At 44.0% G+C, this 14,062-nt stretch overlaps 1 protein-coding gene across 1 annotated transcript in view; it reads left to right on the forward strand.

The window, feature by feature from the left end:
- The first annotated feature begins 2,448 nt into the window (after positions 1 to 2,448).
- The window catches only part of ARSB (arylsulfatase B), a 40,943-nt gene continuing 29,329 nt past the window's right edge, over positions 2,449 to 14,062 (forward strand). The window contains exons 1-2 of the mRNA XM_082269453.1: positions 2,449 to 2,772; positions 8,588 to 8,774. Coding sequence (XP_082125579.1) covers positions 2,521 to 2,772; positions 8,588 to 8,774 — 439 coding nt within the window. The 5' untranslated portion in view covers positions 2,449 to 2,520. The remainder of the gene's footprint in view (positions 2,773 to 8,587; positions 8,775 to 14,062) is intronic.

Consider the following 14,062-nt stretch of genomic DNA (forward strand, 5'->3'; position numbering starts at 1 on the left):
TGTGTTTATTATAAACATAATGATAAAACATATACTGTAGGTGTCTACTCACTAACAGCAGAATAATACGCATAGGGCCTTTTCCCTTGGTCGGAGGTCATGGTCATTCACAGTCATACAGCCACTCAGGTGGCCTGATGAGTTGTTATTATTCTGCTGTTTGTAAGTAGACACTTATAATTTTTATCATTATTTCTATAATAAACACATTGGATGATGCACTAGGCCAGTGCACCCTCTCTTTTCTCTTTTTCTACATGCAGAATATTAGAAAGGGGGCTACTATAAGCCCCTCTTTCTTATGGGATGGCGGAAGGGTAAGATTATTTAGTTAGCCTGAGTTCAGCCATCTTGGGAAGGTAATTTAGCTACTTTAAGTTAGTCAGCTTTAGTCAGTTGGGGATTTTTTAATACAGTGGAGTGACCTTTTGACCTGTGTCATGTTTTCCTGGCCCTTCCCACTCTGGGATTCCCGCCATAGGTGGTAGCTGGGCAGTTTAGTTTGTGTAGTGAATGAGCCCCTTTCCCGCCTACCCTCTTCCACCTATGAGCTTGGAGGTACCTCAGGAATAGGGCTATTTAAACCAGCTCCCGAGCCCAAAGGGCTCAATCTCCTCAAGAATCTCCTACCTGCGTTCCCCTCCCTCCCTCCCCTTTGGTTTGTCGCGGCTTAAAATATTAAACTGGTTGGGTCACCTCTGCCATGCAGAGGGGGAGGTTTTGTTGTTATATGGTTTTTAGATGTGTTTGGATGTTTAGGAATTCTGTGGTTATTTCTCGTTAAATACAACCCAAGTTGTTCATGACTGGGTTGTCTTGTGATATTTGAGAGCCGGTTCACATAGCAGCGACCCGACTTGCCGGGGCGACCTGTGAAGTCGCGGCGCACAGCGCGCACCGCGACCTCGGAGCGACATGCACGGACTTCATATCATTGAAGTCAATGCAGGTCGCTCCAGGTCGCCCCCAAAGTAGTACAGGACCCTTTTTCTAAGTCGGAGCGACTTGTGTCCTGTGCTAATCTATGGCAGGCGACCCACGGCGACTTGTCAGGCGACCAAGTCACCTGACAAGTCGCCCCAGTGTGAACCAGCTCTAAAAGTATTATTTGATGTTTATTTAATTCTGTTTACCAGTTAATAAACAAGCCGCGACCTTATTTATCCAAAAGTAAGTCCGAGTGCCTTATTTTAATTATTTATTTAAGCTAAGTACTTAGATGGGATGTTTTTCCTGGTAAAGTTGCGGGGTTTTGTTATTAAGGTATGTGAAATTAAATACAAGGTATATTTATCTCCTTCCTGCCATTCCATACCGTCCCTGAACACACAACACCGATGGGCAATAGCAGCAAAAGACCACACCGGGTGCCACTCCTGTCAGCTAAGAACAGGAAACTGAGGCTACAATTCCCACAGGCTCACCAAAATTGGACAACTGAAATTTGGAAAAACGTTGCCTGGTCTGATGAGTCTCCATTTTAGCTGCAATATTCAGATGGTAGGGTCAAAATTTGACGTAAACAACATGAAATCATGGATCCATTCTGCCTTGTATCAACGGTAATGGTGTGGGAGATATTTTCTTGGCACGCTTTGGTCCCCTAAGTACTAATTGATCATCGTTTAAACGCCGTAGCCTACCGGAGTATTGTTGCTGACCACGTTCGTCCCTTTATGACTACAGTGTACCCATCTTCTGATGGCTCCTTCCAGCAGGATAATGCACCATGTCACAAAGCTCAAATCATCTCACCACTGGTTTCTTCAACATGACAATGAGGTCACTGTACTCCAAGGCCTCCACTCTCACCAGAACTCCATCCAATAGAGCAGCTTTGGGATGTGGTGGAAGGGGAGATTCACATCATGAATGTGCAGCCGACAAATCTGCAGCAACTGCGTGATGCTATCATGTCAATATGGGCCAAAATCTCTGAGGAACGTTTCCAACACCTTGTTGAATCTATGCCAGGAAGAATGAAGGCAGTTCTGAAGGCAAAAGGGGGTCCAACCCGGTACTAGCAAGGTGTACCTAATAATGTGGCCGGTGAGTGTATTCTGCAGCACAGTACAGGATGAACAGAACTCCCATGCAAATGTATACTTTGCCACTAAACTCCAATGCAGACGTGTTCTTCACATTGAAGTAAATATTTGTGCCTCAAAAAACAGGCTGGGAATTCGTGTTCGAATATTTGTGTTTATAAAAGGTGAATGTTTCCCTTTGTTCAGTTCTCTATTACAAATTCCTGGTTCTGTTTACATACAGTGACCCGTAGATTAGAAAATTAGTTAGCAGTTCCCCGAGATCGGAAAATTATTTCAAGGGTTCCTCTGTGGTAAAAAGGTTGAGAAAAGCTGCTGTATAGATCTCTCGAGCAGGATCCCAGCGTGACAACCTAGCTTCCTCCGACCATGTGTGACATGTTAGAAGGGAGGAGGGGGCAGGGCGGTCCCTGGGCTCAGCAGCCAGTTCCTGAATGAAATAGAAGAGCCATCCACAGTCAGTGGCAGAACCATGCTGGGTCTCGGGGCTCTGCTGTGCGGGTGGATGGGGCTGATGCTGTGCCAGGCTGTGCTCACCTCCCCCCCACACATCCTATTCATACTGGCCGATGATCTGGGCTGGAACGATGTTGGCTTCCACGGATCGGAAATCAGAACCCCTAATTTGGACCGGCTGTCCGGGCAGGGCGTGAGGCTGGGGGGGTACTATGTGCAGCCTCTGTGCACCCCATCCCGGAGCCAACTGATGAGCGGCAGATACCAGGTCAGTGACCCTATTATGGGGGGGAAGGGGTTTACTAAAACTGGAGCGGACAGACTCTGGAGCAGCCGTGCATAGTAACCAATCAGCTTCTATCCTTACCTTGTTAAACTAGTAAGTTGGTAGTTAAACTTTGAAAATGAAAACTAGAAGTTGATTGGTCTGTCATTAGAATATCTCCTTCTCCTGTGCTATACCTAATAAACATGTATCTGTCCGCCTCTATTCATCTGTATGTCTGTCTGTTTAGTTATCTGTCCGTCTGACTGTGCAGCTTGCTCATGGTGCCCTCTCTGTGTACACAGTATTTTCAGTTCACAGTCACATGACTGAGGCTGGTCACGTGACTCTGGGGTTTTGGGCTTTCACAATGGAAAGGTAGAAGAAATGTTTGAATGTGGTGTGTCTGGTTGTATTGGTTTTTGTCTGGTTTTGTGTCAGTGATTTCCTGGTCAGAACCTTACATGGCTCAATTCTTATGCCTTATTGTACACACAAGGGTTCGATGTCACTACTGTTCTACTAACTGTACAAAATTAAAAAAAAAACCCTTTTTAGAATAAATAAATACATATATATAGATACATATATATATATACATATATATATATATATATATATATATATATATATATATATATATATATATATACTGTATATCTATATATATATATGTATATATATATATAGTATCTCACAAAAGTGAGTGCACCCCTCACATTTTTGTAAATATTTTATTATACCTTTTCATGTGATAACACTGAAGAAATGACACTTTGCTACAATGTAAAGTAGTGAGTGTACAGCTTGTATAGAAGTGTAAATTTGCTGTCCCCTCAAAATAACTCAACACACAGCCATTAATGTCTAAACCGCTGGCAAGAAAAGTGAGTACACCCCTAAGTGAAAATGTCCAAATTGAGCCCAATTAGCCATTTTCCCTCCCCGGTGTCATGTGACTCGTTAGTATTACAAGGTCTCAGGTGTGAATGGGGAGCAGGTGTGTTCAATTTGGTGTTATCGCTCTCACTCTCTCATACTGGTCACTGGAAATTCAACATGGCACCTTATGGCAAAGAACTTTGTTAAGGATCTGAAAAAAAGAATTGTTGCTCTACATAAAGATGATCTAGGTTATAAGAAGATTGCCAAGACCCTGAAACTGAGCTGCAGCACGGTGGCCAAGACCATATAGTGGTTTAACAGGACAGGTTCCACTCAGAGCAGGCCTCACCATGGTCGACCAAAGAAGTGGAGTGCACGCGCTCAGCGTCATATCCAGAGGTTGTCTTTGGGAAATAGACGTATGAGTGCTGCCAGCATTGCTGCAGAGGTTGAAGGGGTGGGGGGTCAGCCTGTCAGTGATCAGACCATACACCGCACACTGCATCAAATTGGTCTGCATAGAAGGAAGCCTCTTCTAAAGGTGATGCACAAGAAAGCCCACAAACAGTTTGCTGAAGACAAGCAGACTAAGGACATGGATTACTGGAACCATGTCCTGTGGTCTGATGAGACCAAGATAAACTTATTTGGTTCAGAGGGTGTTAAGCGTGGTGAGGAGTACCAGGTGAGGAGTACAAAGACAAGTGTGTCTTGCCTACAGTCAAGCATGGTGATGGGAGTGTCATGGTCTGGGGCTGCATGAGTGCTGCCGGTGTAACGTTAAAAAACCATACCCCGTGAAGAAACCATACCCTCGTCACTTCCGGTCTGAAACAGCTGAGCAGCGCAGCAGTGCGCATGCTCAGAGCACCGGATACGCAATTGATCATGAAAGAATTTGAGAAGTGCGCATGCTCGGTGGGCATGAAAGTATCACGGCACAGTGTGTAATGTTATACATGCGGCGGGTACATGAAAACACTTTGGCTGCAACATCAATCATCTCCTCTGCTATCGCTGTAACTTCCCTCATCTCCGGTAATAAATATAAAAGCGGTGGCGGGTGTATGAGATGTAAATGTGACGGCGATCGCGGCTCTGTGATCCGCTTTTATATTATATATAGGAGCGGAGATGATTATGAGCTGTTTTAATGTAAGCGCCGCAAGTTTAACTACCGTGAGAAATCCATACCCTCTGTAGCTGCCCCGGAAGTGACGAGGGTATGGTTTTCTCACGGAACACCGGCACTGGGGAGCTACAGTTCATTGAGGGAACCATGAATGGAAGGTGGAGGAGTGCAAGGTCTCTAACATCCACCAGCTCTGTTGTCGCGGAGGAGTGGAAGAGGACTCCAGTGGTAACCTGTGAAGCTCTGGTGAACTCCATGCCCAAGAGGGTTAAGGCAGTGCTGGAAAATAATGGTGGCCACACAAAATATTGACACTTTGTGCCCAATTTGGACATTTTCAATTAGGGGTGTACTCACTTATGTTGCCAGCGGTTTAGACATTAATGGCTGCGTGTTGAGTTATTTTGAGGGGACAGCAAATTTACACTGTTATACAAGCTGTACACTCACTACTTTACATTGTAGCAAAGTGTTATTTCTTCAGTGTTGTCACATGAAAAGATATAATAAAATATATACAAAATGTGATGGGTGTACTATACTATACTGAGATACTCTATATATATATATATATATATATATATAATGCAAACCTGTAATACATGAGCACTTTCTACTATCTGCTTTTTATATTTCTATATAGTGCCAGCCTAACATGTCAACTAGGGATGCACCGATTCCAATTTTTAACCACTTGCCTACTGGGCACTTTTACCGCCTTCCTGCCCAGGCCAATTTTCAGCTTTCAGCGCTGTCGCACTCTGAATGACAATTGTGCGGTCATGCAGCACTGTACTCATATGACATTTTTTTTCACACAAATTAAGCTTTCTTTTGGTGGTATTTATTATATTTTGCTAAACAAACAAACAAACAAAAAAAAAAGAATATTTTGAAAAAAAAAAGTTTTCATAGTTTGTTATAAAATTGTGCAAACTTAATTTTTCTCCTTCACTGATGTACGCTAATGAGGCTGCATTGATGGGCACAGATAGGCTGCACTGATGGGCACTGAGAGGGTCCCCTGGTGGCACTGATGAGGTGGCACTGGTGGGCACTGATCAGGAGGCGCTGATAAGGCTGCACTGATAGGCACTGGTAGGCCGCACTGATAGGTGACACTTATGAGGAGGCACTGATGGGCACTGATTGGCAGCACTGGTGGGCACTGATTGACAACACTGGTGGACACTGTTGAGACTGCACTGTCAACTTCTTGCCAACCACCCTATAGCAGTTTTACAGCTACAGGGCGGCAGCTGTGTACATGATCACGTGTATATACTGTATGTGATCCTACACATCTGGGTACGGAGCGCAAATGCACAGTGGGAGCCAATTAACAGGTACTTTGGGCTCAACGTCTGCCCGCAACTGCTGATCATCCTGCAGAGAGACAGAATGGTGATCTGCCTATGTAAACAATGCAGATCGCCATCCTCACAGGAGGAAAGGCATGGATCCCGTGTTCCTGCAAAGCAGGGACAAGGATCCATGTCTTCCCCTGGTAAAAGCACCTCACACAGTTTAATAAAACACTTGTTAGGCACACAGTTAACCCTTTATTCACCCCTGATGTTATCCCCTTCCCAGCCAGTGTGAATAGTACAGTGATAGTGCATATTTTTGGCACTGATCACTGTATTAGTGTAACTGGTTCCCAAAAAAGTGTCAAAAGTATCAGTTCGTGTCAGATTGTCCACCACAATATCGCAGTCACTGATCGCTGTCATTTACTAGTAAAAAAATAAATAAATAAGTATTCCATAAATACATCCCATAGTTTTAGGCGCTATAACGTTTGAGCAAACCATTCAATATACAGGTTTTTTTTTTTTACTAAAAATATGTAGCAGAATACATATTGGCCTCAATTGATGAAGAAATTAGATTTTTTTACATTTTTGTATTGGATATGTTTTAAAGCAGAAAGTAAAAAATGTAGTTTTTTTTCAAAATTGTCTTTTTTTTTTTTGCCTGTAGCACAAAAAATAAAAAATGCAGAGATGATCAAATACCACCAAAAGAAAGCTCTATCTGTGTGAAAAAAGGACATAAATTTTATTTGGGTACAGTGTCACGCGACACCCCAATTGTCAGTTAAGATAATGAAGTGCCGTGTGGCAAAAACAATGGCCTGGTCTTGAAGGGGGGTAAATCTTCCGGAGGTCAAGTAGGTAATCAGGACTGTACCCTGATAATCAGTGTAGATGTCCCTTTCACACATGCTAGTTATCGGCTCTCCTCTGCGTGAGGAAAGTAATGCCGATAACCAGCTTGTGTTTACATAGTGATCAGCTGTCATTGGACACAACTGATCATGGGGTAAAGGGCTACTGTGATTGGCCCTTTACCCAAATCTGTAATCAGCTGTATTCTAAGGACGCAGCAAACACAGAGTGCACCGCCCACGCACAGCTGGGAACGCGCAGGCAGCACGATCACGGAAGGATGTACATGGACGCCCTCCTGGCAATACAGTATAAGCCTGCGCTGTAGCCATCTTTCTGCTATAGCACGGGTGGGAACTGGTTAAACACCGAGTACCAATTAACGGTACCTATTTTAGCCTGCAGTGCAGTGCGATTTGAGCCAATATAAAATTAATGGGGTCAAGTAGCACCACAAAGAATCACATGTGATTTGAACAGGAATGTGGCGTGATCCCTTTTTGAAACACATGCGGTATCCCGCACCACTCCTGTGTGAAAACTGGTATCGGTGCATTCCTATCTCAGGCTTCTCTAAAGCTTCATATCGGACTTCCAGAATTTGTGCTGAATCTCTTCCTCCACTGTACACAACATATCAGCACAGGTATTTGACGAGAGTGGCTTCATTATATACACTGTACTAGAAATCACCTATTGAGCTAGCAGTCCCATCTCCTGCAGCTAATTGACTGGCTGAGGTAGCGGACAAATCTTACCGTGTGGTCAGTGTGTTCTTGAGTGGGTGGAATCATGTAAATTGTTCTCTATGAGCCTGGATTCACACAAGAGTGGTGCAGGAAACTGCATGTGGTTCACACAGGAATCTCACAGCATCTCTTTTCAAATCACATGCGATTCTTTGCAATGCGATTTGAGCCCATTCATTTTGTATGGGCTCATATTGCACTGCTCCGCAGGCTAAAATACATTATATTACCAAAGGGATTGGGACGCCTGCCATTACACGCCTATGATTTTTAATGGCATCCCAGTCGGACTATGCAGGGTTCAATATTGAGTTGGCCCACCCTTTGCAGCTATAACAGCTTCAACTCTTCTGGGAAGGCTGTCCACAAGGTTTAGGAGTGTGTCTATGGGAACGTTTGACCATTCCTCCAGAAGCACATTTGTGAGGTCAAGCACTGATGTTGGAGGAGAAGGCCTGGCTCGCAGTCTGCACTCTAATTCATCCCAAAGGTATTCTATTGGGTTGAGGTCAGTACTCAGTGCAGGCCAGTCAAGTTCCTCTACCCCAAACCACCCATCCATGTCTTTATGGACCTTTATGGACTCTGTTCTGTATTCTCTAAAAGGAGCAATACTGGGAGGTGGGTAGGGGGTAGAACTAAGGGATGGAGCTCGGAGGTGGGAAGCGGGTGGAGACAAAATGACTCGGGGGGGGGGGGGGTACCTGCACCTATTCACTGAGAAAAAAAGCTCTGGATAGGAACCTGGGTCAAAGTGCTACATGGGGACAGAACACTGAGCAAAAATTGTAGTGAGAGTTCTTCTTTAAACTAATCACTAAATCATTATACATTGATCTTGTTCTTATTTGCTATCTATTTTTTCTTTTTTTGATACATAGATTCACACAGGGTTGCAGCATGAGATCATTTGGCCCTGCCAGCCCCATTGCCTGCCTCTGGATGAGAAGCTTCTACCCGAGCTACTGAAAGACGCTGGCTATGTCACACATATGGTGGGAAAATGGCACCTTGGCATGTACAAGAAAGACTGTCTGCCAACCCGAAGAGGATTTGACACTTACTTTGGTGAGATGATATTTAATTACTTATCAATAGATTCCTGTTTGTATTATGTCTTGGAGCACTACATTCTGATTAAGGACCCTTTTTTACGTGGATGGCGTCTATTCCGATCAGTGTTTGATCTGTGAACATATCCCGTGATGAATGGGGGCTGAACAGAACAGTAATATTTCTGTTCAGTTTTTTCCCTCACAGACCCATCTTAGGTCTATGGGCAGGCAGGTGTAAATGGATGTGCACCTGTTTACATCCTTTAATTGCCGCAATAATCCAAACAACAATTCAGTCAAGCGCTCACTCCAATGGGGATAACAGGCGTGCCGCTCTCCTCAGGTAGGGAACTCCAACGTAAGCACATGAAAGAAAAGAAGGAGGCGCAAACACCTAGTGCATTACCCGTGATCACCCTAAAAATGTTTTAATAAAATGCCAAAAACATACTCACAGACATGAAGATAAAATCGCATTACAAGAGTCCACCACATGTGGAATGGAACATGTCCCTCCCTTCAGAATGGAACATGTCCTTCTTTTCTTTCATGATCCTTTAACTGCCAATCCAACATGCTTTTGTCCAAAAAAGCAGAAAAGTACGTGCGTGCGTTTACATCTGCCTCCCCATAGACTAACTTTGATCTTCTGTTCAGATCCATGAATAAAGTTCCTTTAGGATGAAGACAAGGTTACCATATAAACACAAATCTGTATATTATTTGTGGATCAAGTGCTCATGTGCATGAAAAGTCAGTCCAAATTATAAAACATGCGTTGTACCTAATCAAAGTGTGTTCTTTTCCTCCGTCTCTTTAAGAAAAACACTCATACCACGCTCACCAAATGTTGTTGACTTTTAAATTTAAAAAGTCAAAAAGCGCTTTTTTATTGTGTCATGCAGTTCCTTTAAGTATCAGCCACTGGATCCCTCTCCTTTAAGGTCTTTGTGATACTTCAGTTGCTTTAGGGGTACTCAGTGTTGCCCCTCCCCATTGCAACCATCAGGGGATAATAGGGGAAAGAAGAACATACAGTAAACCCCCGCTCCATCGTGGTTCAGTTTTTGCGGTCCCGGTATATTGCGGTTTATTTTGTAATGTTATTTTACTATATAAATCATTAAAAATGAAATATTTTTGTGTTTTCCATAGCTCTTGCTATGTCTCTCAGTATCTTTTATGTGTTTAAATGAGTTTCTATTGTTTTAAAAGTGTGTTTAAAGACCTTAAAATGCTTTTACACGTACAGTGACAGTAAAAAAAACATGCCTACAATGCATTTTAATAGGGTTTTTCTATTTCGCGGATTTTCACTTTTCGCGGCTGGGTCCAGAACATAACCCCCGCAATGGAGGGGGGTTTACTGTACATTGTAATAATTTTATTGTGAACTCAATAAAAACAGTATTGCATTTACATTAAAGCGGAGTTCCACCCTGGGAAAGCTTTTTTTAATAAATATACCCCCGGGACAGTCAAGGCTAGTGCATTCCACAATGGCTAGCCTCTGATCTGTCCCGGGTTGCACTTACCTTTTAGAAGAAATACTTACCTTGAAAAAGTATTGTCCAGCGCTGCCATCTCAGGTGTGGGCAGCTTGAAGCCAGCGCGATCCTCTTCTGTGTCCTCTTCCGTATTCTTCCGTCCCACGATGCACTGCACCGGCCCCGCCGTCACTTCCGGTGCCGCAGCGTCATCCCTGCACAGCTTCTGGGCATGCCCAGAAGCTGTTTAGCAAGGTATGACGGCGCCTGCCCCGGAACTGACGTCGGGGCCGGTGCAGGCGCATTGATTCCTGGGAGCGATGACGTTTAGCTCCCAGGAATCATTGCAAAGCGTAAGTGACGAATTGCCGTGGTCGCCGAGGGGAGGAAGTAAGGTAAGTATATTTTCTTCTAAACCAGGTAAGTAAAAAAAAAAAAAAATATAAATATATTATTTGTTTTTCAGGTGACCCCCGGCATGAAGATGGAGGTAAGTATAATTTTAGGGTGGAACTCCGCTTTAACATTAGAAAAGTGCTCACCAATCCCAGTAAAAAAACATGCGTTGTGCCCAAATACACACATGGAGGACCATTAGTACTAAGGCTACTCATAAGGTCATGAATGGACATCATGGCTGTGAATGGTCTATAAACTGAACTATTTGATACTCTGCCTCTATACCTTTTTGGACTACATTGAAGTATATCCCGGTACCGTATGGCTTATTCCCCATCTCTATGGCGGTGGACCCTTAATATGGGCTTGGACGTTTTGCGTTTTTAGGGCAATAAAACGGACTATAAAGTGAATTAGCCCGAAACCTCTACAGAGGTATACACCTTAGCAACTACCATTACGAGACGGTGGGTTTATATCATCCATCAGAGGAAATACTATGGATATTGTTCTACAATTGTAGCTGTTACTACAATTATACATCTTATCATAGGGACTTGGTCTTCCCGCTTGCCATTATTAGCTCTACACGTAGCAAGAAATATCGGTATTGCTCGGTCTCTCTGGCCCTGACGAAGCCTGGTGCGAAACGCGTTGGCTCATTGGGACCCTCAAACGAATATCACCAAAGACTTCTTGCATCAACATCAGCTTGAAGCATGTATTGTTCCCTAATAGGGATATATTTCTGTGCTGTTGTTTTTAACATATTGGTGAATATATGAGGGATTGTTTTCTTTTTGTGTATCCCTCATTTACGCACAAAACTTTTTAAAGATATTAATAAATCGATTACATTTTAAGTGTTCGTTTTCTGGTCTTCCTTCTCCCAACTGGCCACGAAACCCCTACTTTTCTATACGTATTTGGTTCTTTTGCCCAAATACAGTGCATTACTTTCCTCCGTGCCGAAAAAGACATAAACACACACACCGCACTCACCAGATGTTGTTGACTTCTACAAGGAAGTGGAATAGCGCTTTTCCTTCAGTGTGTCAAGCATAAAGCTAATGGTGGTCCTTGGCCCCTTTTAAGTATCAGCCTCTTGATCCCTCTTCATTAAGGTCTTGCAATGCCTCCATCCCTTTAAGGGTACTCAATAATTGCCCCGCAGGCACCTCTTACCTCCCGGCTGTCACTACCATGCGTGACCCCCATCACTCCTGACTTCTGCATTTGCCACCACCTAAACCCTATTGCTCTGACCACCATACAGTATCTCACAAAAGTGAGTACACCCCTCACATTTTTGTAAATATTTTATTATATCTTTTCATGTGACAACACTGAAGAAATTACACTTTGCTACCATGTAAAGTAGTGAGTGTACAGCTTGTATAAAAGTGTAAATTTGCTGTCCCCTCAAAATAACTCAACACACAGCCAATAATGTCTAAACCGCTGGCAACAAAAGTGAGTGCACCCCTCAAATTGTCCAAATTGGGCCCAAAGTGTCAATATTTTGTGTGACCACCATTATTTTCCAGGACTTGCTTTAACCCTCTTGGGCATGGAGTTCACCAGAGCTTCACAGGTTGCCACTGGAGTCCTCTTCCACACCTCCATGACGACATCAGGGAGCTGGTGGATGTTAGAGACCTTGCGCTCCCCCACTTTCCGTTTGAGGATGCCCCACAAATGCTCAATAGGGTTTAGGTCAGGAGACATGTTTTGCCAGTTCATCACCTTTATCTTCAGCTTCTTTAGCAAGACAGCGGTCGTCTTGGATGTGTGTTTGGGGTCGTTATTATGTTGACATACTGCCCTGCAGCCCAGTCTCTGAAGGGAGGGAATCATTCTCTGCTTCAGTATGTCACAGTACATGTTGGCATTCATGGTTCCCTCAATGAACTGTAGCTCCCCAGTGTCGGCAGCACTCATGCAGCCCCAGACAATGACACTCCCACCACCATGCTTGAATGTAGCCAAGACACACTTGTCTTTGTACTCCTCACCTGGCTGCCACCACACACGCTTGACACCATCTGAACTAAATAAGTTTATCTTGGTCTCATCAGACCACAGGACATGGTTCCAGTAATCCATGTCCTTAGTCTGCTTGTCTTCAGCAAACTGTTTTCTTGTGCATCATCTTTAGAAGAGGCTTCCTTCTGGGATGACAGCCATGCAGACCAATTTGATGCAGTGTGCGGCGTATGGTCTGAGCACTGACAGGCTGACCCCCCACCCCTTCAACCTCTGCAGCAATGCTGGCAGCACTCATACGTCTATTTCCCAAAGACGACCTCTGGATTTGATGCTGAGCACGTGCACTCAACTTCTTTGGTAAAACGGCTAATTGAGCCCAATTTGTAAATTTTCACTTAGGGGTGTACTCACTTTGGTTGCCAGCGGTTTAGACATTAATGGCTGTGTGTTGAGTTATTTTGAGGGGACAGCAAATTTACACTGTTATACAAGCTGTACACTCACTACTTTACATTGTCGCAAAGTGTCATTTCTTCAGTGTTGTCACATGAAAAGGTATGATAAAATATTTACAAAAATGTGAGGGGTGTACTCACTTTTGTGAGATACTGTACCTGCCATTCCAACTCTCCTATACCCAAACTTACCCTTTGCAGAACAGGCACACCTTATATACGAATACGCTAATATAATTTCAAGAGAAGGTCACATTGGAGGCACTGCATAGGCTCTTGCCGGTTAACTCCACTACTTTAGTATATAGCTGCTATAAGGTGATTCCTTTTTTGTAATGCTTATTGCTGCTTTGGGTTCATGTACAAGGGTGTTGTTTTCCGGCATTTGATATCTGTTTGAAATCTACAGTACATCAGAGGCAGGTCATATAATTGTTATTGACTGTAATGGAGCAATGCGCATGACAGTTCAGAGACTGCATATGACCTGCTTTGCATTGACTGCCTTTCTTTGGATGCTGCATGTCCTATTGAGATGCACACCTTTCCTGCAGCTGCGGCACCCCCTCGTCCCTGCCCCCCACCTTGTGTTAGCAGCAGAGAGGAGAACAGAACTCTTCCTACAGATCTTCCACCTCTCTGCGCAGCCACAACACCCCTTTGTCTCTGCCTCTCTTGGTCTCAGCATTCAGTAGACTCAGGCAGCTGGCTCCAGCCCTCCTTTGGTCCTCCTCCAGACCCTTCACTTTCTGTTTCCCAGCTTCTTTCTGGCAGCAGCACAAGGGGGGTTCACTGTGATATAGGGGAGGATGGGAGACTCTTGACTTCTAATGATTACACATACAACCGGCCTTTGAGGACAACCATATTGCCCTTCCCTTCAAGCCTGGAGCTCTTCCCACTGATCCTGGGGCCCGTTACTCTCATTGCGGGGTCCTTTATTACAGTCCCACAGCAGGACCCTTTTACAA

Source organism: Pelophylax lessonae, assembly GCF_965119305.1.
Source record: "Pelophylax lessonae genome assembly, chromosome: 1".
Classification (NCBI taxonomy): Eukaryota; Metazoa; Chordata; class Amphibia; order Anura; family Ranidae; genus Pelophylax; species Pelophylax lessonae.